We start from the raw sequence: 26,539 nt of genomic DNA, 5'->3' as shown, positions 1-26,539 counted from the left end.
CTTCAACACAGTTTTATCATGACAGGAAATATGAGTTGAATATATTACAGAATTTCTGCTGCATATGACAGGAAGGAGGCCACAGGTCCATGTCTCGACTGCTAACCAGTCTATAATGGCGCTGATAACCAGCTATGACAACAATCTCTCCAGGTTTTGTACAGTAAAGTAACATGTTTTCATAGGTAGTAATAGTAATAGGGATTTTTTTGTTTTTTAGGGTTTTTATTTTTGCAAAAATAGCAAAAGAAATGCAGCATTAGAATACAATCTTTGACTCACAAAGGCCTCTGAAATGTATTGTACTCAGCAAGTGCGCTTGTAGGTGGTTACTCTCATCGCAGCTTGCGAAAACCACATCCACCATCCTCACAGGCGTTGCAGGCATTCTGCTCCAACAGGAAAGCAGAACAAAGCGTCAACCGACACTGCGCTGACAGCGGGCGGAAGTGCCCGAGTTCACAAAAAATCGTAGGTGTTTCGTTGAAAAGAAAGGCTTGACTCCTGCAGACGGCAATGCAAACGGAAATGTCGCTGCTGGCGGGTATTGTGTGCCTGCCTGTCTGTATGATCACTTCATAACTGTTCACAAATGACATGGCATCAAAGAAATGTATGTCCTTTTTAAGTGGCCCTAATACCTCTGGATTTTTCGTTACACCTGCATCGGTACCACTTTGTATCCACGTAGTAACTACTGTGTATGCAACATGATACACAAGTATTAAGCCCACTTAATTTAAAGTGGGACATTCATATCTCTTTCATCTGCATATAATACAAATATTTTGATAACACACAAGAATTTACGGAGGATTTGACACTAATTCAAGTCAAGTACATCCTTGATTTAAGGCACATCTACGATCCTCTCACTCTTTCACTCCATCTCTCTCTCCCCTTTTCCCTCACCCTGTCTCTCTCTATACAATATAAATAACAGCTATATGGGAAAGCACCTTCCTAAAAGAGATTTGTAAGAACAGCATTTCAAAAATATGTTTTGAAATCCTTTAGAAAGAATTTTATTTTAAAGTGTTGTTTACAAATAAAATAACTGGTCAAGATCAAAAAACAATGAATTAAAATAATATCAATAATATATAAATGGCAATAAAAGAAGTATGCATGACAATAACTTCACTCAGACGAGGAAGTTGACATCATTCTAAGCCTGCGCCATAAATAAATCTCAGTAGGTACTTTTTTTTCATTTTGCAGGATGTGAATGCAAAGAGCTGTCATTTGACAAGGCACATGGATTTTACGTCCAAGTGGATTAAAATGCTTAGGTTGGTCTGTCAGAAACTCTACGGAACCTCCCCTCTTTTTGAACTTTATACATTTTCAAGGCCTCACTTCACCTATTTTTCCATGCTTCTCCTGAGTATAAGCACACATATCCGTCTATTATGAGGTGTGCTTCCATGTGTGATACAATTTATGTAAATGATTTCAACAACCAAAAAAGGTTGCTAATCTGGGTGAGACTGCAAACTGTTTGAACAGCTTAGATCCCCAACGAAAAGACGGTTTCCAACATGTGGTAGGCTCCAGAACATTCTGTTGTGCTTTAGAGCATGTATATACCAGTATAGTATCACCTCCCTTTGTATGTTTTTTCTGTATGATTTTTGATTGGTTAGCAACTGAAAACTAATTACAATTATATTACTCTGACCCATGTACACCTCTTCCACTGGTCAGTCGTCACCAACCGTTTAATCTTTCAGTTTGACCCTACACTTATTTTATTCATGTCCCTAGGCCAGGGCTTCAGAGTTGCTTCTGTAACCACCCAATATCATCATTAGCAATTAGCTATGTTAGCTGCTTTGGGCAAGATTAGTTTCTGGGCCTTACCATATACAATGGCTGCTTTACAATCAGGGATCTATGTATTTTTGTAAAAAAATAAAAAAACAAATTAAAAAACAAAAACAACAGAAGGCCTCCGCTTTTAAACAGAACATGCAGCAGGTAAAGCAGTTCTGACCACGCTCCTCTTCTTCCTACAGCCAGGACAGTGCTAGTTCCTTGGTGGGCGCGGGGCCTTCTTCCTGGGCTGAGGTCTGGGGGGAGGCTGGTCGTCTTCTATTGGTGGCTGTGGAGGCCTCGGCCGCGACTGGGCCCTGGGTTTGGGCAGCGCCGGGGGATTGCCCTGGTCCTGGCCCTGGCCCGCAGAATGGGGGTGTGCGTAGTGTCCATGGTGGCCCTTTGAGTGTGCCAGGTGACCGTGATGGCCAGGTGCATGTTGCTGTTGTGTCAAATGGGCCAGTCTTAGCTCCTCTTCATCTTGGAGGAGGGAAAGAAGAAGAGGAAATTTTGTCTCAGATGAAGGTGCAGACAGGGTTACCAGATGAACTGACACGTGTAAAATACTGACATGACTAACAGGTACAAGGAATCAAATGACAGCTGTGGCAATGTGGTAACAAATTAAAGCCTCCCACTATTTTCCAGGCATGGCTTTTGATCTCACTCCCTCTGTATAAAGCTGTTAACATTTACTGCTTTCAGCTAAGTCATTTGCAAATTTTCCTGTTAGCTGTTCATTTTCATAAATTTTTTAAAAAATCCCTGGCCTCTTAGAGACTATTCACCACTCTGAATGGTCCTCCACACCAACTCTGCCTATAAGGGATACCAGAATACTGATACCCACACCAGTGTGGCTTGTTGCCACAACAATGTGGAGAATATAAAAATATTGTTGGTCAAATTGGGACACGGCCAACCACAGGGTAAAATATCAAGGTGGTTAAAACAGCAGTGACAAACCCAGGTGGGGTGGAGGGATAGAGCACACTTTTGCACCTTCAGACAGACAACACCAGAGGCCCATAACAGCCATACCTCCTAAAGTTGGCCAAATTGCTTCAAAGCAAGTGGGAAATCTCTGAAACACAGATGCACACTAGCATAGCCTTCACAACATAAGCTACACTGTGAAAAATCAGTTAACAGTAATAACTATAACAATAAAAAAGTTATTTGTTGATGTATTAACTAATGGGTGGGGGGGGGGGGGGGTGTTACAGGGAAAACTGAAATGTTCATCTGTTCCTTTACCCTGTCCTGTGGCTCCAACCTCCACACTGATCAGTCCAAAAGGTAATACAACTGAAACTCCAGTACCCTTGTCAAGAATGATGAAGCAGCTGAATGACCCAGAGATGGAAGCATTATTGCACAGAGGAGAAAATGTATGCTACAGTGGGCCAAACAACGTGATGTTAAAGTGATTGAATCAGTATTATTTACTCTCCTCAATAAATGACGCTTGATTGGAACCTCTCTGAACTCTCTCAAATTAGAATTCTTACAGCACATACACACACGCACACACAGAGACACATCTCTACACACCTCAACACACACACACACATCCACACACACACACACACATACAAACACGCTTACACACAAACAAGCACAAATGCAGACTTACACAAATATCTCTATCTGCACCTATGTTTCAAAACCACATTTTTCACACATATACACACATCTGAAGTCAGACAAGTCTCAATCAACCAATTTATACATGCACACATGCATGCCTCTACATACAAAAATCCCACATATCTCTGCACACACTGATTAGACACACAAACATCGCTCTCTCTCGCTACACACACACAGACACACACCCTCTGATGCATGTCTCATCACACCCGTACGTCACCCATAGGAAACACCAAAAACAAAGCGAGGGAAATCACCCTACCACGATGAAGCTTTTGCTGTTTGCTGATATCATGTTGTCGTCCCAGAGAAATTAGAATTAGAGCTTTCAGCTCTTGTACAAATGCTCATGGGCAAATGATTCACTTTGTATATTTAATACTGCAATACAATAGCCTGCAAGGCTTGATTCTTTGTGAACATTAAAGGGAGAGGCAAGCACTTCAGTTCCGCACGAGTGTGTTTTCAGTATGAAAGGGAGGGACCGTGTCTCCTCGAGCCGCAGTATCTGCTGCCTGTGAATGACCGCTGCGTAGGTCGCTCTAGATAGGAGCATCCGGTAAATGACAATAATGCAGTGTAAAGGCTGAGAACACAGGTGTGTGCAGCACTATGAAAACAGCACAAAAATGTACACACGGTTTACAGTTACACTTTTTCGGGGGGTCCTCACTGTACCCACTCGGGAAGGTTAACCTGATCGTGTGCTGTGGTCTGACCATGTCCCCAGCTGGCTTCTGCAAAGCCACAAGCGAGGCAAAAGCAGGGATGGGCATAACCCCTCAGGACGTAGAGGGAGCATTAGTTCCGGAAGCATGGGTCTGGACCCAGACATAGTCCCAGGCATATTTTCACTAGGTCATGAAGAGATAAAATTGAGTGGCCATAATCAAAGTAGTATTGGTCCCTTGCTTCTAAAATATGAAATATCAAGATCAGTCACTAAATAGTAGATTTGTTTAATTATCTGAGAAATACTCTAATTAAATCTTTTTTCTGGTAAATAAGTTAATGATAACTGAAATGCAGACACTTCCCTGTGCTCTGAGCTGTAAATAATTATTTTATCTGTGATTCTTATTATTAGAGTGCACTTTACACCAGTTCAATCAATTAAAAAACAAGCAAACAAAAAATGACATAAATTAATTTTGTGTAAGCTTGTTACATGTTTGTTATAGTCAGAGACTAGTGTGCTAACTCATCTAATTCAAACATTTTATGTTATGTATGACCAATCAGAAACTACCACGCTGAGTCATCTAATTCTAACATTTTACGTTTGACCAACCAGAGACTCTTCTGACCGACAGTCCATAATCACGAAACATCCTTAATATTTTATTACTAGCATTTTGTTGTAAAAAAGAGATCCCATAGTCTTTACAAGCCATCTAGAACCATCACCATTTGTCTCCTATTTTTCTAAAAAAAACCTTGCAATTGTCCAGTTTTAGCCAAGGTTGCATTCTGGGCCCAAGAAGCCATGGTGGCAATGACGGAATACAACTGAACCAATTATTGTGCATCCAATTTAGATATACACACCAATGTACATATTTAATTTCCCTTAGTATACTAAAGAAGGGTCAGTGCCAGTTTAGTAACCTACAGGTGCCTAACGACTTGCTAGGAGCCACTAATACGGCAGTGAAATGAAGAACCTGGCCTGGCGTAAGGCCATGCTACCCCAGCAAGACAAAGCCAATAACATTCCACCACTGCTGACGCCTGGTCATAGTCAGCCACTGAAAATGCCTGATAGTAAAGTTCCAGGCCACAGGGCTCGGCCTGCGTCTTGAAAGCGTGATTCTGATCCAGGATCAGTTTCTAACGGCACACACAGTGTTTCCCAAGCACAGCGTTTCAATGGCAGTGACGCTGAGCGCCGTGATAGTGTTCACTGTGGCGCTGTGTGCTCGGCGGCGCACCCCCCGCGCTCTTACCGCGCAGCCGCTTCTCTCCCTGACGCCTTCTCCGGCAGACGCAGATCATGAGCACAGTGACCAGGATGAGCAGCAGAGTCCCTCCCGCTGCTAAAATCCCAACCATGAGCCAGAAGTCCAAGCCAAACAATTTGTCTGGGATACCTGATTTTCTTTCTGGATTGGAGGTACCTGAAAGCAATTACAAAAATGTCAGATTACCCTCACTGCTAAGCGTGACCTTGATCTGAGCCTTGTAATTACATAGCGCCTCTGTTGAAGTTACAGCACATCTGTACATTCAAAGGTGTTTAATACATTTCTAATCTTCTTGTGCATTGAATTGAAGAGATGTAGAAATGTTGCCAACTGCGATTAAAAAGGCAAAGATAAAACAAAAAATTGACACGATGTACCTTCACTGAAAAGCATTTTGTGCTCACAGTAGAATGCACAATTCAGCAGACAAAGAGAATGCTCTTTAAAAGCTTACCTGAGCAGACATTAGGTGCTCTTTTGCTTGTCACTTTGCCAAAGTGGTACCTCACTGTACATGAGTACCCATTGCTGGATTTGATCTGCTTTGGATCAAGCTGGATTTCCTCCTTGTTTTCTCCCTGCCGGATCTTATCGTTAATTTTCCACTCAGTGACCGTGCCTCCTTTTTTCGCAGTGCATGTCACTGTGGACTTCTTGCAGTTAAAATTCACTTGTGGCTCATATAGTCGTTCTGGAAAATAAAGAATATCAATATTACTGTTTCAGTTAATATCACAGGACTGTTGACTCATATCATCTCTTTTGCGCTGTATTACTTAATCAAGAACAATTCATGCTTGGTTAGAGCTTTGGTTCCAAATGTTTCTTGGTTTTAGCACAAGGTATTTCTTTTTATTGATTTACGTTCAATATTCCATGTGTATGTGCCCAGTTTACTAATAATAAGTGTCAACATTTTTATTATTAGACTATAGCAGTATAAATTATTAGCAATTTATCTGGCACACTTACAGAGCATTAGACTTTACACTAGAGAATACAAACAGCAAATAAAGTAAGTCTTATATAACTCATTCAATACAACTACATAAAGCAGCATACAGCCATTTTATCCAGCTAAAACATATCTCCCTGTGTGAAATAAGTCCAAAAGCAATCATCATCAAGACTCCTAGCTTTAGACTTTACTTACCCACTACGCAAACTTTTTTCTTAGTTATTGTGAGAGACTTTCCACCCTCGTCAAAGACCTGTCCTCTGTATTCCCCGTGTTGTGAGATCTTTAGATCTTTCAGCAGGAGGGAGCCGTCCTTATCTACATCCCATTCGTTGCCCGGTTTCGTTCTGTTTTTTCTCCTCTGGAAGATTGTTTTTCCGTTGCATTTCCATTCTAAATGGTGCTCTCTTGTCAAGCCACTATAACCCAGCATAATGGTCTCAGAGTCTCCTTCAAATTTACATGGGTCATCTGTCAGAGCAGAATGTTCAGGAGAGAGGAAATATGAAACCGAAGTATTCAAGTAACTCAGACCCCAACACAAAACACTCTCTCTGTGCCTCTCTCGTTTTTATTTTTATTTAAATGCTAGCTAGCTTTACTGTTTTGATAAACACATAACTCATGGAGCAATTCGATAAGATAGCTTACAAAATGAAAATAAAAATGGGTAAAAACGACATTAACAAAATCAGCAATACTATTATTGATATGGGATATAATAACAATTTACTGATTCAGTGCAATGTGATTAATGTTTGTGTTAGTTGCTTATTCACTGCTCCTCAGAAATGTTACTATTGTCCATTCTTTTTTGTACCTGGGAGAGAAGTCAGTGAAATTCAATTACAAATTGAATTGCTTATCTTCGTCATTATTTATTCACAATTTTGGAGGAAGTTCCAATTCCTCACCCCTGTCTCACAGTGATTGTACAGCCTTTCCTCCATTGGCAGCCATGTCTTTACTAAGGCTTCTCTCTCTCCCTCTATGTCTGTCTCTCACTCTCTTCCCCCTCCCCCTTTTCTGCATGTCTCTCTCCCCCTCTGGCTCTCATTTCTACTTGGTCTGTCTCTCTCTCTCTCTCGATCTCTCTCTTGCTCTCTCTCTGTACCTCCCTCTCTCTCACACACACACATACATGCAAGCACACATACATACATATGAGCACACATACTGATTAAAAGTACAGAATTACTACTTTTAAAGATCACTCATGATGTATACCTCAGTCAAGAGTTACTTACATTTATTTATTCAAGGCAACTTATGTAAAGCACAGCAAAATACAAGCAGAAACTAAGCAAGTATAGCACAACTCAGATTTAAACAAAATTCCCTAAGTATGAGACCTCTGGTATAATTAATATTCATAATTACTGGTTTTAAAACAAAAAAGGAATGTGTCTTTAGAGCGCCACACACCATTAATATAACATATACAATTGCAATTAAAATGGTCAGAACTGTCAGAACAGTCATCAGACGAGAGATACTGACATGATCACTGCCACATAAAAAATAACATTGTCATTAAAAATGTTATCAAAGTTTGACTGATGGAGACAAAGCACCGTTTTGTATTTTTGTTCAGACTACTAGCAGTTTTAAGTCATTTCCATCCCAGGAAATTTAAAAACATGAACACTTATGTAAAACGGAAATTTCAGTAAATCATGGGAAAAAAATCAAAGCGTATTTAATCCATCTCTCTATTTACTTACTCCACTACGTCCTTCTTTGCAAATGCAGAATCTGTTTTAACGGGGTATGTGAGCCAGTGATATGGCACTTTCTCAGGGCCGGATAACACAAAAGAGCTTAACAAGTGTCATACTTCTTAGAACGGATAACTAGAAGTGGATGTAGTCATCCATGCAAATATCACTTTTCTTCCTCCAATTACACTGAAGGTAAAAGCTAAACTAATTAGACTCAAAGTAATGAAAAATGTAAAGGATACTTGTAAGCACACTTTTAAACTGATATTACTTACAAAATTCAGTTCAAACACCAATGTGTAAGACCCAATCTACTCCAATTCGGTTTTTACAAAATTTCTACACTAACCATCTTTGAAAGATGACCAGAAGAAATGACTTTACAAAGCCATACAAATGATTCTCACTTACCCGGTTCCACAGTGGCAAAACTGCAGAGGAACACAATAAAAGAGATTTTTCTCCAGCTCATCATTGTCCTTGTGTCTGCATTTGAGTGTGAGAGAGTGTTCAGTATGTGTGAGATGTGCTTCACGGAACAGAAACAGGTCTCTTGGGTTAGATGGGGAGTGGCCAGAAGCCAAGAGGAAATGATCTTCTTAACTTTAATCTTCTCCATAAAGCAATACAAGGGTATCTAACTCTCAAGGGTTGGTATTAGCTGTGTGTATTGACATATTCCCTATAATACTGTACATATGAGAATATGAAGCCACAGTGCTTCACATGACACAAATCATGATGCATGGCACCCAACTTCACTATGCAGAAATAAGCACAGGAGTGTCTCCACTGCCTACATGTAAGTTTCCCTTTATACCACTAAAATTAAGTCTACTATACTTCACTAAGTAAACTGCAAATTTTAGGCCAAAATGTAATTGAAAAACAAGAACAAACTGATAAATGTAGCCAGCTGCAATAAAGAAGGGATAAATAAATTTTAAAAATTGACACAATGTATCTTCAGTAAAAAGCATTTTGTGTTTACGGAATAATACATAATTCTGTAGACATTGAGAATGCTTTTAAAAAGCCTACCCAGACACTCCATTGTAGCTTCTTTGCTTGTGGCCTCGCTAACTTTGTTCTTTAATGTACATGAGTATGTAACATTGGGTTTGAGCTACTTTGGACCTAATGGTATCTCTACCTTGATTTTGTTGTGCAGAATATTTTTGGTCATTCCTCACTGAAAGGTCAGGTCTGTGAATTTATCTCCACTGCAGGTGAGTGTGGCCTTTTTGCAGTTGAAAATCACTTTGGGCTCAGACACTTGTTGTGGAAAATGTAGAATATCAGTATAGAATATACTATTTCAACACTGATATGTTAACTCATAACATTTCCTTTCTGGTGTATTAGTTTATAAACAACAATGTGTGCTTGATTAAAGCATTTACACCTATATAATGGAAATTGAATCCATAAAATGATCATTCCTGTACCACACTGTGATACTTTACTTAACTACATAAAAATTGGCATGAGTTCATGCTCACAGATGCAGTTCCTGCCACCTATAGTTAAACCTCTTTAGGTTTTGATTTATAGATTAACTTTGATTTTGTTAGTCAAAAAATGAATAAAAATGTTACTGTTAGTATGGACATTTTATTTAAAAAAGCTTTATACATATATCCACAAAAAATGAATACATCACTACTCAGTTGGGCTCCAATAGACTCTGCTCTCTGCTCTACTTTGTGAAAGGTTTATTTTTATAAAGTAAGTAAATAATAAAATGCAGCTGGAATTATCCATATTTAGGTGCGCTTTTCTTTTGTCAGTATCACAGTGTAAGTCTTTTTTCATATAAAACATAAACATAAACCATATGACCATGAGTTCTTATTTGCTACAAATCACTGTTTGAAAATTGGGTATACCTACTACAGAGTTATGAGAGCTATACATGTAGGTATTCACAGCCCAACAGTACATACCTGTAGCCTGTAGGAGAAATGTAGAACATGCTTTCTGGAAAAGCCTGAAAACAGAAATGTCAGTCTAGTATTCTGAGCAATAATAATGACTTGAGCATTTATTCAATACATTGTGAGTGATAAGAATGGCACCTCCTACAGGTCTGCCCATCATCACTACCCCAACTTGACCCTTAACCTCAGTCATTTGATTAGTGAAGAGCCTATATGGTGGTGTGTGTGTGTATTTGCACATGATTTTTTAGGAGCATAAGAGAGATATTTTCTAAAGCACATTTTATTTCAGTCCTAGACTTAGGCATATTATACTGAAATGATCATCAGATATGAACACGCTCTCCTCTTTTTGACAGACACGGCACATATGAACAATTGCCAGCAGGATGCATGTTATGCTGTAATAAGACCAGCTTAATGTTCACACTCAACCTGAGTGATTTTTGAAACTCTTGCTATATAGGACACTTCCTGTCTTTGAAAAGTAGGCGTAGATGGTGTCATCTGGGGGCCCATGCTGGCAGCAGTGGGATCTTGCAAAAAGGAAATACATCACTGAAGAGAATGAAGGCATTTTGCTGACACCTCAGATGATACACAAACACATTGCAGCATATTCAAGGTTTCAGAATTACCAAGCACATTGCAGGATTGTAAGCAGCTGGCAATTAGGAGATGAGCAAATACATTCGAGGACATTTGGGGCATAATCATTTATTAATTGGGAGGATGCTCTAATCCAGAGTGACTTAAAAGGCAATGCAATTCCATATAAGGACACATCAACAACAGAACATACACAACGCATCAGCCCAAAGAAGAAACATCACTCCATCACACAGGGCTACAATAGCCATGCTATAACCAGGTGCCATGTTGAAGATGCAGACTAAGTGCTACACTATTAAACAACTACACTACAATACAACGTCACTATTAAAATAAAGTGTTTCAATACATCAGGTCTTTGTTGTACAACCACCAAAAGGGGGTGTTAAGTAGCACAAGTCATAGCAGTGCTCCAAAACTATTTTTAGGCATAGTTTGGCAAATTCAAGTGCCCTTGAATTGGCCTATTTATGTGGCTTACCTTCAAAAAGGGGCTACTTCCTTGCAACCTAGGCATGACCCTTTCACCCCGGACATGATGAGAAGAAGCCCATGCCCACAGTGAAACACTACAGGGTTGTTATCTTTTATGAGTTTTTTTGTATCTACAGGTCCTGGGGCCCTTGTTATGAGAGAGTTATGAACTCCAGCACATACTTTTGCCAAAAAGCTCAAGTGTGGCAGAAGGTGGACATTCCAGCATGACAAAGATCCAACATTCATCCACAGGTACAAAGAAATGGTTTAGTAAGTACAAAGAAGATGTTTTCACATGATCATGTCAATCACCAGACCTAAATCCAATCAAACATTCATGGTGGGGTGGCAGTGCAGCATAACGGCAAGGAGCAGGACTGAAAGGTTGCCACTTCGATTTGCTGACACTGCCCTCGTGCAAGGTATTTAACCCACAATTGCCTCAGTAGATATCCAGCTGTATAAATGGGTAACGTAAGAAATTGTAACCAATTTCTTGGTTGTAACCAACCAAGTCAGTCTGGATAAGAGCTTCTACTAAATGCCAAAAATGTAATGTGATGTAATGGCTCAAACTCAAGAGAGCAGTCAACAGCCAAAAGATCCCAGAGCAATGCTGCCAGCAGAAACCTACAAAAAACTACCCTCAGAAGTTCCAGAACCTGAGTTCCAGAAAACTCTACAGGAAGCATGTTGTACATGTAATGCTTGCTACAGGAGGACTCAAAATTAAATGTACAAAAAACAAAATGTTACTACAGGGGTGTTACTAAATGTGATCCTCATGATTTACAGAATAAAATGTGTTGTTTAGGAACAATATGGCTTTGATCAATGGTAATAAGATTTAATATAACACATAAAAAATAGTAAAAAGACATATATTTTTCTTTTATAGCTATAGATTTTATTACTATTGGAGGGCATGACAAATACGCAGGGCACTCTATATACATTTGTGTGCCTGTAACCTGACTTTGTGGTGCTGCAGTGAATACTTACCAGTCATGAACATGCATAACATTGTGTATTTTTCCCTATACCCTGTACTAAATGGACAAGATTCCTTTGATGTTTCAAAGGAGAGTTAGAGTTTTCAATGCTCTGTGATTGGTATTCCAACACCATTGATGCTGGTGTTCTTTCGGAGTCCCTTTACTGCCAACACTTTAACACCAGTACAGCGGGAGTTTTGATGAGGCGATTTTAAAAAAGCACATGATGAAGCCACCCTTCAAACATTCTCCTTACGTCTCATGCTGTCATTGTATATACTGATAACACTTTCTTTGGAGGGAGCACTTGTTTCATTTTGCTTTGTCCTATCAATATGTGTGTTCAGTGTGATGGATCAAGTCACTCACCAAAAATATTTTGCGCATTAATTAGGGTCGTAATACATTAGCTGACATTCTATTCACTTTACCATCCTCGCCGTAAAAGTGCCATTGGTTGTACGATACTGACATCTAGTGATGCATTGCTGTAATTTATCTACGATTTCCCGGAAATCGTCATGCCTGACGCTAAACAATTTGTAGCACTTTAACTTGGATTTTTCCAGTGGGAAATTCCCACATTTTTGGGACATGTATTTCTGGTCTATGTATAACGCCACTTATGGTTGATTGGACACTAGATAGACACACCTTAAATTTTTTTTATCCCCGAACATTCAGTTTATCCGTGTTTTCATTTTGTTTGCTTAACATAACGCTTGTGTCAACAATGACATTATATTCATACACTATCCGTTAATACAGCTGGTTATTTACAATGTTGACATAATCTAAACTGTACGTGCTGTGATACATAAATGCAATATATATATATATATATATATATATATATATATATATATATATATATATATATATATATATTGCATTTATGTATCACAGACGGCAGTAATCGTTTGGAAACGCCCAATGAACATTTACTTTCGCTTTTCATGCAAGGCTTTACAAGTGCCAGTGGGTACACGAATCGAAAGTACAGTCTGAAGGTGAGCGATGGCAGCTAGACTCCACCGAATCAAGACACTAGTCTTTATTATCACGAACTTCACATTTGGTAAGAAAATTTCGCAATTGCTTTACCTGCACTACAGTCATGTTTTGATTATACTGATTTTTTAAAATCATTTTGTGGTTTCCCTGAAATAGATATGGATTACACTTGATCAGAGATTATTTTATTTTGAACGTAGTTTAGTTATTTCTAGATAAAATATTCAGTATGTATTCAGATTTACATTTAAAGCAGGTAGTTGGTAATTTACTAGTTTTGCCTCATTTTATTAAATTTCACTGTCGGTTCAATGCAATCTATAGATTGTTGTGGCGGACATTAGGCCATTGGGGAACATAAGCCTAAACTGCGAACTGCAACTGAGTTAATTATTTGCCAGGATAAACCAGTAGGGAGATAAGAGATTTTATTGTTTGAAAGATTGAAACAGCATGCGCGGCGCAGTGACGTATTATTCTGTATTTTGTTATATAATGCAATCACAAAAGTCGGGATTCAAAATCCAGAAATATATAATTAGAGCTGTATTTGTTCTCCCTCTGTTTTCCTTCATCAGAATATGTTTGTTATGGGGATGGAGTGGGTGTAGCGGAGACCTATTGGAACAGTCTACAAGGTTTCCCTAGCTTTAAACCAATAATATTGTCAGGACTGGGTTGGATTAACTCAGTAAGAATGATTATGTTTAGTAGCATGAGTGCTAAATCAAGACATACGGAGAAATAAAAAAGGTGCTGTATGTACTTTTTCCTTGAGTACGCAATAGTCAACCATTATTTTAAAATAGCTAGTTTGTGATTGCTTGTTATTCTACCTAAAGCAGATTACGTATTTGCCAGAATTTGGAAAAACTGGCACATCACCGGTGCCTAGAGCACAATACAGCGCCATCACAACATTTGTGTCAGTGCATTTCCCTTAGGAATTAAGCTTCTCCTAAAGAGCGCTGTCCAAAACGTCACCTTTCATTATATCCCTGATCAAACCTGCCCATATAATCATATAATAAAAGGGAACATTAATCATTGCTGTTACAAAAAGAGGTATTGAGGTAACCCATGTCTCCCTCCCTTCTTTTTTCAAAGCTAATTATGGTACAACACATTAATACAAATTCTGAGCTAAACACAATGGAGGAAAGTTAAAAACTCCTTGTAATATTTGGAAGATTTGGTTTCTCATATATATACAGTATGATGAACAATGAGCAGTGTGAGTGAACAGTCTAATGACGTCATTGTGTGCTGAGGACGGCAGGGCAGTGCGCTGGACAGGCGGTCCCTGTGAGCTGATTGATGGGGGGGAGGGGCGCTGGAAGCGGTGGTCTGAGTACCAGTTAGGTCTCTGTAAGGGGTTTACCCTCAGGGATTAAAACAATTACAGATGTCACTGCTTTATATCATCTAATTATTCGTATAGCGTTTACTATTATTCCGAATTACCTGGGTTGCCAGCAGTTTTATTCTCATTTATTCTGAACACATTATTTTGTACACATTACTATTTACACATGTAACCTATTGGTACTTTTTGATATTCATTAACTTGCTTAATGACACAAAAGCCTTCCACTGAAGATGGGACCCTGGTTCCAGTGGCCTAAACATTACAGCACATGCCACCCTTTACACTGTGACATGTTTGTACTGAGTATGATGGGGATATGAACCCCACCTCCTGAAATACGGGAGGGAACTGCATATAATAATAAAAATTCTTCAGAAATGGTTCCCCCATATGTTTCATCGGAAATGTATAGACATCAAATAATCCTCTTGCCTATGATAATAATACAACAATGGTGCCATAATTATAATGCCTTGGCTATAAGGGGCAAGTAGAATGCACAATGAACATGATTCATTTTAGTGGATTCCAGCTCGTGCGAAGGTTTGTAATGCAGACAAGAATTCATGGTAGTGCTGAAAAACAGAAAAGTGTGATCCCTTTGGGGACCTGTAGGAAGAATGGCATCACTTGCATAGTTGCAAGCTTATCACAAACCTTTGAATCAACAAGGTTCAACTATTCTGATCTGCTGACAGGTTTGGACAGCGCCCTGTAGGGGGAACCATTGTCTCCTGATGGATTAACCCAGATAACACCTGCACTTAGTGTAGAGACTTTGCTAAATTCCAAAACAGAGACCCTCTGGAGACTACACTCTCTTCACCTGCCTCTGACATGTAAAAATGAAATGAAATGACATTTCAGTTGGTTGCAGGTTCAGGTTTTTGTTGTTTGTTTTTTTCTGAGATTTGCTTGTGTTTGTCCTCTCTGAGGTCATTTAGCCCAGTTCTATTACCTCTTATATACTAGCAGAGTTGGGTATTGACTGCAGCAATTTGGGAAACATTTCTTGCTCAATGGTATAACGGCAGTATCTGGGAAACAATGCTTTCAAACCTCTAGTTACAAGCTCTACTTACACCTATCTGGCTTATGCTCAGTTGCATTCCAGTAAACAAGGTTGGCACATTGTTCTGCTAAAATGACAAGATTTGTAAGCAGAAAACCTGCAGGTTGAATCCCCAGGTTGAACACGGAAGTTGTATCCCTTGAAAAAAGGAAGCTGAACTTTACCCAGCTGCATTAATGTGTATTTAAATAAGTTATCTATAAATGCTGTCCTGGGTAACAGCAGAAATATGAAATCCCTGGTTCTTCCACTTTTCCCGTATCCGTTGCTCAGTTTCAGGTGAGGCCGCATCTGTTCTCTATGGCAAAGTGGATGGGACAATCACACTCAGACCAGCCATTGATGGCCAGTGGGATGAGATTCTCTGGAAACACAATGGCAATAAAGTGGTGGAATTTGACCAGAAGAACCTGAATGAGTTTGGGCAATTCAAAGGACGAACAGCCCTGGATGTTACAAGAGGAGACCTTACGATCAAAAACCTCATAGAAAATGACTCTGGGGACTACAAAGCAGAGCTGCAGATAGCAGGACACCTGAAGTACTATCACAAAGCAGTTAAAGTCATTGGTATGTAAGTTAAGCTCATTGCCATGACAGAATCTGGGTGACTTGGTGCATTAGGATCAACGATGTAATGGTATGCATGGTAATAATTCCAGGTTTCCTGTTCAAACAAGGTTCAATCTATGTTGTGTTGTGATCTTTTTTAAACTTTTGTCAGTCTGTCAAATGGACTGCATTAATGTTTTTACATTCTAATTATTATGTTAAATAAATGACATTGTGATGTACAAGATTGAAATGATAAGATGCATTTGACATGATTGAATAACTAAGACAAAGATACCACGTATGAAGTCTTGCGTCTATGATAGTCTTGCTTCTGTATAAAAGAGCACTGATAAAACACTTCCTAGCGTGAAAGTTGGGTTTGAAACCAGAAGGTTGCACTAGTGAATCCTAAGTGGGAAACTGCAGTTGTACACTCACACTGAATACGTAACCTGAAATACACCAACAAATATTCTGATCTAAAGATAGATATTACAGTATGCATAATTATATCATCTGCAGTAAGTCACTCTGGATAAGTGGGTTACATGAGGTAAAGTGCATCAAAGTCATCTCAGTGATAACTGGCCTTTGTTTCTCTTTCAGATGTTCTGAAATCCCCGACAGTGACCTGCCAGGCTAATGGCACCATGGTGACATTGCTGTGTGCAGGAGACCTCAGCCCGGTTACTCAGTACAGCTGGGAGGGGCCCGAGGCACAGAACCAGTCAGGGCCAGAGCTGCGGCTCCAGAGAAAGGAGAGCTCTGATTCGGTCTACACCTGTGTGCTGAGCAACCCAGTGAGCCAGAGCAGCGAGAAGTTTAATATTCAGAGCTGCTTCCCTGCAGGAGGTAATGTCCACACACCTGAGACAGGGATCACTGTTATAGTCATTAGATTAGCAGATGCCTTTATTCACAGTGACTGATACATATATTTTGTATGTTCACAGATGAATCCATCTTTTAATTTTTTATAACCCTTTGTCAATATAACCAAGAATCCTGTTTATTATCCCATTCAGAGAAGTCAATCATAGCATTTTCTCTTCAGGTATATAGTTTTAAAATAATTGATGTAACACATAATACCATATCAAGCTGTAGAAACATCTTTAGTAGCCAATCAGTGTTGGTGGAGAGAATTTGTGAAGCAAAACTTCAGTGAGATTATCAGCTAAACAAAGAGTAGTTAACACTGCACTGAAAATATATGCACAGTAACTCAGCTCCAAGCAGTGAAAAATACTCCCCTTTGTAGAAGAAGGCCAAACTTCAGTTAATATCAAATTTTGATTTTGATGCTTGTCATATATCATATCATATATCAGTTTGGATCAGTAGTCTAAACTATCACTTTGCTAATATTATTACCTTGTTTAGGCTGACTGCTCTCAGGTGGCTTGATGAAAGCTGAGTGGAAATAAGGGTAGATCACATTTAACTGGGAGAGCTTCAGCTATCTAAATTCTAATCTCTCAGAGTGTTGAACATATATTTGTTGCTGTTGCTGTTGTCTTTAAACTGTTTAAATGTTTTAACCAGTGACAAAAGTGTTAATAATGTGGAATGTTTTCCCTTGATGATATTAAATTTGTTTATTTTCTCCTACCTTTGAAAAATTGCAAACAGTAATTAAAAATGCCACCATGCTTATTTTACAGGGTTGTTGATCTGTTTCTAATTTCTTTTACAATGTACTCATTGGGATATTAGACTGTACAATAGCACTGTCTACACTGTTTCTATTCGATTGTCTTGCGTACTTGACTGAGAAATAATGTTAAGGTAATTTGGAGAAATGCCATACAGCAGATGACATGCTCTTAAAGTGGGCTGTTATGCTGTGTAGCACACTATGTTATTACTTAAATCACTGAATGTAACTATGAAGTGCATGAATGGTCAGGGTTAAAATATTATTCTTTGCTTCCATGTAGTGGTGGCCTTGAATATTTAATCCCTGTTAAAGTCACAACCCACTTAATATCACATTTTTATTATGCACAGCCAGGGGATATTAATCTGATTACACTGAATTATTCAAGTGTCGACCTGACAATTTACAGAAGTGACAACTTGAAGATCCTATGAAGGGCAAAGTAGCAGGGAAAAGGTCTGTCGATAGTCTCATCAGCATGGTGGGATATAGTTTACTGTTTTAATGCTTTTTTACATGTTTTGTTTTTCTCCTCAGATGAAGAAGATGACTCAGTCCCTGTCGTTGCAATCGTTGTTTGTCTCCTCCTCCTCCTCCTCCTCCTCCTCCTCATTTTGGGGCTGCTTTTTATGTACCGGAAGAAATACTGGTCAGTGGGAAGAGGTCAGTGTCTTTGTAAAGTATATAATAGTAAAATTATGTGTCATTCTTTACTGTGAAGATCCTACTCTTCTTGTGCAGAAACTCCAGGTTTACCTTTACTACTGCCATGAAGATCATGTTCAGGATAGTCTATTCTTATTTGCTAAGCTTCACAACTATTTTCAGTGTGTTGTTAGAGTTATGGAGACTGTATGTACTGTATGTCACTGCGTTTTGATATTTGGCAGCATTTCCCCCTACATGGATAGAACACATACAGAAAGATTATGACCAGAATGAGCACTTACTGACTCTGTTATAAATACAGCAATTATTGCAGCAAGCCTTGTGCTTGGCTTGCATACTGTAAAAGATCAGCAGAGTTTACTTTGTCAGTTTAGCTAGTTTATAATACAAGGTTGTAGAGATGGATACAGCTGAATGATGTTCCTGATGTGAATAGTGAAGAATGTTATGTTATGTTACAGGGAAAAGAGGAAAAGAGGAAAACCCTGAAGCACCACCTGAAGATGGTAAGCTATTGATGGTATTTATTGATGATATGGTAGAATATGTGGCCTCAAGGCTTTTTTTCAGCCTGGAAGTGGAGGAAAGAGTTGGGGACCCGGGACTGCAGTCAGAGGACAATCCCCCCAGTCCTTTACTGGCATATTCAATGCTGTGGGCAGTGGGACACTGAAGTAATTAAACTACAAGCACCAAACTGGTGCATGCTGGAACAGTAACTAAAATGTTATCATTCCCGTTATACTAATCATAGAGTATCATGATGACCATCATCACTGTAATGACAATCATTAGATATCATTAGACAGATATTCATCATTATTCCACAAATTTCATTTCATACATCGTTATCTGTGCTCCAAGTTTAAAGGTTGTGTGTTTGACATTATTATTATAGAGGCTTCTGTATTAAATATGGACCATAGAGTCAACAATTCATTCAATAATTCAAAAACATCGAAACAAATCAAATGAACATTCTAAATTATGGCAGATATAACTGAAAAAGCAGGCTAACAGACTAAGAAAGACGAATCAAAGTGGAAACGATCAGCAAACTAACTAAAGTAACTAAAGTAAAGACATGCACTAACTGAACTCCATGCAGCTGCACATAGTAAGGTCTCCTATAAACAGATGAAAGACTTATAGAAACAGTTTACAAGAACGGCCATTGTAGGTGTACCTATGAGAAAACATGTACATGTTACACTCATATTACCACTATGCTGCATACAATGATTGTTAATTACCTCTCTTTAGATGTAAAAGTTACACAAATAATCTAATGCCTAAATAGCAAAAATGTTTGTTGTTGTTGTTTGACCCAGTGCTGCTCGATCTGTTTTTTTTTTTTTTCTTTAAGCCTTAGGTTGGCTCCTACTAACCAATAACTACAATGCCTCAGTCTAAACCCATGGTTTCATGAGTTTTACTTGCAAACAAAGATTCCTGTTTTACATTTTTACTTTCATTTTTCATGGTCAAACACTGTATCCCTTCGTACTAATAACAACAAACATCTAACGTGATGTATACAGAATACATATATGAAGTAAACTAATTGAACTAATAACAAAAGGGGGTTTCACTATGCGATACAACGCTTATTTCAAAATGTCAATCATGACATAGAAACAGGGAAATACACAATAGCATTCAAATGGAAATAACTAATCTCTTGCATAATGACATTTACAGTTGTTACAAAGTGTCAGGGCTCAGGCAGGGACTCAGGCGCAGACAGAAACAGGGTACACAAAGTGCGTAGTTTTATTAAGCCAAATCGGGAATCCAAAAACCTGGTCAAAACAGGCAATGTCAGAAAACCAGGAAAAGCACAGCAAACAATACCATAAAACAGATCCAAAAATGTGGTCAAGAAAACAGCTCAACAAAAGATAAGCAAAACAGGCAGGCAGGCAGGCAGGCAGGCAGGCAGAACAGGAAAAACAGCTTGTAGCGACACAGACGAACTGAGACGAAGTAGCGTCGAGACATGAAACAAACGGGGAATGTATAGGGCAAGGCTGATGACGAGATGGGATTCAGGTGTGCAGGTAGGCGGGTGGAGCCAATCAGGCGACCAGGTGGGCGGAGACAGGGCGGAGAGCAGGGCAGGGCTGGAACACAGGGAAAAACAAAAGCATATGGACAGGGAAAACAAAAACAAAAACAAACCCGGCTAAGAAGCCGCAGTCCTGACACAAAGTCTTTAAGATGATGTGTATCAATCATTTTACTTAACTCTTTGAGAACTACTCTGTCTGGAATTGTCATGCTTGGCAACACAAATTAATTAACATGTATTCCCCTGAAACAGAGTCAGCACAACTAATCAGTCCAAAACATGAGAACCAGCAGAGTCCTGTGCAAGGTAAGGCATTGTTGCTATTGTCCTGAACACAGATCTACAAAGATCTTTCAAACATTATCCATTTTAATACATACCATGTAGATTTTAGTTATACATCTCACGAGCAACAGACTTTCCATGCTCTATCCCGATACCTACCTACTGTCAAACGTGAGCTCTTGAATCTATCCATGAATCCATTCACATTTATATTATACGGAAAAAATACAGGATGATTTTGTTTTGTCTTTCATCAGGAAATGTCAGGGACAAAGTTACTATGTTTAATGACATGTCCAAAGGGCTGTTAAGCCCAAATAAACCCTCTCATGAGAATGAGCGGACACCCCTGAAAGCACGGGACAGCATGACTAAGGAGACAGTGGGACTCTCTCAGGAAGAGAGTCAGGCAGGGGAGTGGAGAGGAGCAGGTATCATTCTCAATGTTCCGACCATCAGGCCAATGACGGCTGAAGCTCAGTTCAAAACCTGAGTAACAATCCAGTGCAGCTACATACAGTAATATACATTTTTTTTGATGTTCAATATATTTTTACTCATGATTAAAATACTGTATGTTTCAAAATATGTTTCTTACATATTTCAAATGTATTTTAATCATATAAAGCCTCTGATAAGTTGCCTGACATCATATTCAATCATAAATTATTTATTTATTTATCTATCTATCTAATTATTATACAAGTCACTCATCCAGAACAAAGCTGTTGACACTCGGTGTGGAGGACAAGGAGGAGAGACCTCTATGCAAATCATCCAAATACCCTTCTGGTACTTCATGTCAAATTTAACCTGATGTTACATTTTACTTTATTACAGGATCACTTATCCAGGATGAAGGTTTTCAGGAAATACATCCACAAAAGGAGAGGGGGAGGTCCCCACTGAAATCTCCTAAACACAGTGCTCCCAGCACTCTCCAGAGCAGTGTTTCTGCTACTCCACATGCTACTCCACCTGAGACAGGGAAGGGTGGTGTCAGTGATGATCAGAGCTCCCAGCACAGTGAGGTAAAAGCAGGAGAGAGAGGAGACAAAGAGGACCCAGCACAGCACGCCCCCGCAGACACGGAAGAGAATGAGACAGGAAGACACCCCATCAGCGGGACAATGGGAGAGACCACAGGGCAGTCGGCAGATTTAATGAGTCCCCCACCAAAACCCCCAAGAGCCCATTCTGACTCTGAGCCCTCAGACCAAAGTGCAGAAAAGCCCTTTTCCCAGGATCCTCAGGACAGACAGAGTCAGGAAAGCTCACCTGGTCCTTTATCACATGACCCAGAGCATCATTCTCAGGGTGTTGCATCAAGCTCCCGTCCCCGTGTGGCAGATGACAATGAAAAGAGCCTAAATGAAGATGGGAATGAAAAATATTCACACAGCTTCACATCAACTCCAATACGAAATACATTGGGCCAGGAGGGAGGAGCAGCAGGTAACATTTTCACTGCTACAGCGATCAGGCCAATAACGTTTCAGATGAAATCAATACCTTGGTGGCTACCACATAGCTTTCACATAAACCTCAGCAGTAATTTGTGTGCTTCCTTCTGAAATAATACAGGACATTTTACAACAATCATTCTATTTCACACAAATATTTACTTTGCAATGCAAAGTTATTGAATATGTATACCTTACATTTACATTTATTCATTTGGCAGACGCTTTTATCCAAAGCGACTTACATAGGTTACAGTTCTTTACAATGTTATCTACAGCTAGATATTTACTGAGGCAATTGTGGGCTAAGTACCTTGCCCAAGGGTACAGCAGCAGTTTCCCAGCAGGGATCGAACCTGCAACCTTTCAACCTTTCAGAGTCCTGCTCCTTAACCACTATGCTACACTGCCGCTTTGCCTCTTTGATGTGCAAGACATTATTACTCCTGAATAAAGGATAGTTAATAAATGTTTCAACCATGTAAATTATATATTAATCATATAAAGCCTCTCTGATCATTTGCTCACATTATGATTTTCACATTTTATTGTTTTCTTTTCTCACACTGTTAAACACAGGAGCAGGAGATGGAGAACATGAGAAATCAGAAAGCTTCATCACTGTTCCATCCAGCCCGTTAAATACTGATGACAGCGCAGAGACAAAGGAAGAGTCTACAGGCCACCAATCCAATCAACAGGAGAATCTGCAGGCAAATAGAAATGACCAGCTCCCACAGAACGGCTCTCCATCTTGTGATTCTTCCTCAGAAGATTCAAAGGAGTCCACCAAGTTACCGAAAGGGGAAAGAAATAAAGAATCAGAATCGGATAAACCGGGAGAACAGAGCAGGAATCAGACACTGAGCACCACTAAAGAGACTGAGAGCCAGAGAAACACTACAGCAGAAACGCCTGAGACAAGGGGAGACACTGGAGAAGATAATGAGAATAAATCTCCTGAAGAGGGAGATGATCCAGTGAGAACGCCAGCACCAGGAAGCAAGACAACAGAAAACAACTCTGTGGGAGAGGAAGAAGAAAACCAAAACGAAGCTCAACCTCTACAGAGCCCATCTGCAGATGGTAGGCTGTTGGTAATGATAATAATAATCCCATTGAGCTGGACAGATGCTGCTGGATGTTCAAACGTGTAATAATTCAGTTTAAAGAAAAGGAAAAGTCATCTGCCCTAATTATACAATCTTATGAATTTTGAACATAGAAGACCACTTGAATAGCTCATTTGAGATAAGATAATCATAGTTTTGAAGATTTTCAACAAGTGGCAGAGAACCCTTGTGGTGGCCTAGATCAGTTTTTAGGCTTGTCAGGTGTGTTTAGGAGGCCATTAGGCTGGTTTATGTTTTGTGCTCTATTTGGCCATTTGGCTAATAATCTGATTAGGATCATCTATTTCATTCCAATTCTAATAAAGTTCTATGGTCTATTGATCTAAACTGTCAATTTAAACTACTGCTGCAGACAAATGAATTATGGTTAAAGAAAACCAAATTATGGTTTCATGCCCACTCCTGCTTTGCCAGCTCAAGCATAAAAACCCTCTCTTCAAAATCATATCTTATCATATTTTATATTTTATTACAGGGCCACTCATCCAGGATGGAGGTATTTCTTCACCTGGAACTGATGCTGGGCAGGATGGTGTCAGTGCACCCCAGCACAACGAGGCAGGAGGAGATCGCCAGATGGACCCAACACCAGATCCAAACAAACAACACACAGGAGGAAAGATGGCCACACAACAGGAAACCCCTGCAGGGAACGCAGATGCACCATATGAACACCCTAAAGAGAACATGACCACACCACCTGAAGTCCCAAAAGAGAAAGCATCACAGGGAGACACTACAGGGAACAGAGACTCATCACAGGGAGACACTACAAGGAACAGAGACACATCACAGGGAGACACTACAGGGAACAGAGACGCATCACAGGGAGACACTACAGGGAACAGAGACGCATCACAGGAAGACACTACAGGGAACAGAGATGCATCACAGGGAGACACAGACGCATCACAGGGAGACACTACAGGGAACAGAGATGCATCACAGGGAGACACTACAGGGGACAGAGACACATCACAGGGAGACACTACAGGGGACAGAGACACATCACAGGGAGACATTACAGGGGACAGAGACACATCACAGTGAGACACTGAAGAGAACAGAGACGCATCACAGGGAGACACTACAGGGAACAGAGACTCATCACAGGGAGACACTACAGGGAACAGAGACGCATCACAGGGAGACACTACAGGGAACAGAGACTCATCACAGGGAGACACTACAGGGAACAGAGACGCATCACAGGGAGACACTACAGGGAACAGAGACGCATCACAGGGAGACACTAAAGGGAACAGAGACACATCATAGGGAGACACTACAGGGACCAGAGACTCATCACAGGGAGACACTACAGGGAACAGAGACGCATCACAGGGAGACACTAAAGGGAACAGAGACACATCACAGGGAGACACTACAGGGGACAGAGACGCATCACAGGGAGACACTAAAGGGAACAGAGACACATCACAGGGAGACACTACAGGGAACAGAGACACATCACAGGGAGATGCTAGAAGAGGAACAGGAGAGAAAGAGAGAAAGGAGAGAAAGTAGCCAAAACCAAACTCAGACCACCAGTGAAGTCACACAGCAAAATGACATCGAAAACATCCTCACTCCCCACTTCCTCTCCTCTGAGGGGTGCTGAGAGAGTACAGTCAGGCCCAGGAAGGGGAGTCAGAAGCAGGAAACAGAGACAAGAGGAAAGCTGTGAAACCATAAGCAAGAAACCACACACCAGACTCAGAGCCTGTGTACATACAATCCTTTATAACAATCATTTATATACTGTATTGTAGTCATGACCAGAAGCTCTGTACCCTCAAAATGTCCTGTTTTGCTGTGTCATTTCTTGTTTTACAAGGTTCGTTTCACTTTTATTTCTGAACCGGTCCAAAACAAAATATGTATCATTTGTGTAATGTGTTTTGTACAAAGTTACTATCACATTTATTTTAAAACCTGTTCAAATTAAAATGTGTATAAGCAATGTAGAGAGGTAACAGAGAAGTATCTAATGTATCAGTTAATTGCGCTTTTACCCTCTGTGTTTGTATGGATTGTTCTTAGCTACAGTGCTGGTGTGGAATGAATCTGTTGTGATGAGAGATAAAGTGTTTATCCACCCAGACAAGGAATTAATGGTAGGGAGAATAGGAATGATTTTTGGTATTTTGCTGTGCTGTTAGTGTATATTTTTTAAAAACTGTCAAATGGATCTCAGTGATTTGTATTTTATGAATCTGATTACTCAAGGAAGGATGGACAATGATAAAGAAATAAAAATGACTCAATGTAAAATGCAGTGCACTTTATTATTATAATGTTAAATGGTCATCATTTAATTAAGGTCAAAACACAGTCTTTGGGAAAAAAAGCTCATGGAAAACCTACAGGAGAAAACTTTATTTCTCTTTATCTCTCTCTCTCTCTCCCACACACACACACACACACAAACACACACACACCACCTCCTCCTGATCACACAGAGATCACAAGAGATCACCATCTGGCTGTTTCTCTAGAAAATGCTGGGATTTCAGGAAGGAAATCATATACAGAGGTATTTGTATATGCTCTGTTGAAAAGGCATTTGTCTTCCTGCCTATACAAATAAAGGCCTCATAAATGGTACTTAAAGTCAGCACTGTTGATACTTACTCTTCAGTTACTCTGCAAATCAAGACTGTTTCACCTGAAGCTCTGCCACTAACCGGATCACTCTCTCTGTGCAGCTGCTTGGTTGTACTGAACAAACGTTGCCGTACTCCCCCATGAGCCCGAAGGCGTCCTCTGTTTTCTTACGATCTCCAGAAATGTGGAAAGTACATAAGGAAAGACTTAAAGTCTTCCTGTGCTGCAGACTATTGTTCACTTATAAGAGTTTTTTTTATCACTGATTTATTGTTATACATGTGCACATCACCTGAAAGAAGAAAGGTCTAGGTGGAGCAGGACACTGGATATCAAGACTGGAGTCGGGGTCCTAAGGTGCAAGTGAGTTTATTTGAATAATTTTCATTTGACAAGTATTTCAATGAAATTAACAGTCTAAACCATTATTATGTTATGCACCTAGCCTGCAGGTTCAAAATTGTGCCCCACCTGGGATCTGAGCCTGCAACCAGCTGATCACATAC

General features: G+C 39.7%; 2 protein-coding genes across 2 annotated transcripts; one reads left to right on the top strand and one right to left on the bottom strand.

Annotated features, from left to right (window-relative positions):
* Positions 1–1,844: 1,844 nt before the first annotated feature.
* On the bottom strand, positions 1,845–8,617 carry LOC118789434 (T-cell surface antigen CD2-like). The gene is made up of 5 exons (XM_036545852.1): positions 8,523–8,617; positions 6,586–6,861; positions 5,887–6,123; positions 5,415–5,585; positions 1,845–2,295 (listed from the first exon to the last, which is right to left on the bottom strand). Exons 1-5 carry the CDS (start codon positions 8,584–8,586, stop codon positions 2,030–2,032), a joined length of 1,014 nt encoding a protein of 337 aa, XP_036401745.1. The 5' UTR covers positions 8,587–8,617; the 3' UTR covers positions 1,845–2,029.
* Positions 8,618–13,134: 4,517 nt separating this feature from the next.
* Positions 13,135–21,323, top strand: LOC118789245 (lymphocyte function-associated antigen 3-like). Its single transcript, XM_036545590.1, has 7 exons — positions 13,135–13,213; positions 15,864–16,160; positions 16,752–16,997; positions 18,343–18,468; positions 18,936–18,980; positions 20,798–20,851; positions 21,187–21,323. Exons 1-7 carry the CDS (start codon positions 13,153–13,155, stop codon positions 21,321–21,323), a joined length of 966 nt encoding a protein of 321 aa, XP_036401483.1. The 5' UTR covers positions 13,135–13,152.
* Positions 21,324–26,539: the final 5,216 nt, after the last annotated feature.

This window comes from Megalops cyprinoides, chromosome 14, assembly GCF_013368585.1.
Source record: "Megalops cyprinoides isolate fMegCyp1 chromosome 14, fMegCyp1.pri, whole genome shotgun sequence".
NCBI lineage: Eukaryota > Metazoa > Chordata > Actinopteri > Elopiformes > Megalopidae > Megalops > Megalops cyprinoides.
This window is presented reverse-complemented; position numbering and strand designations above follow the sequence as displayed.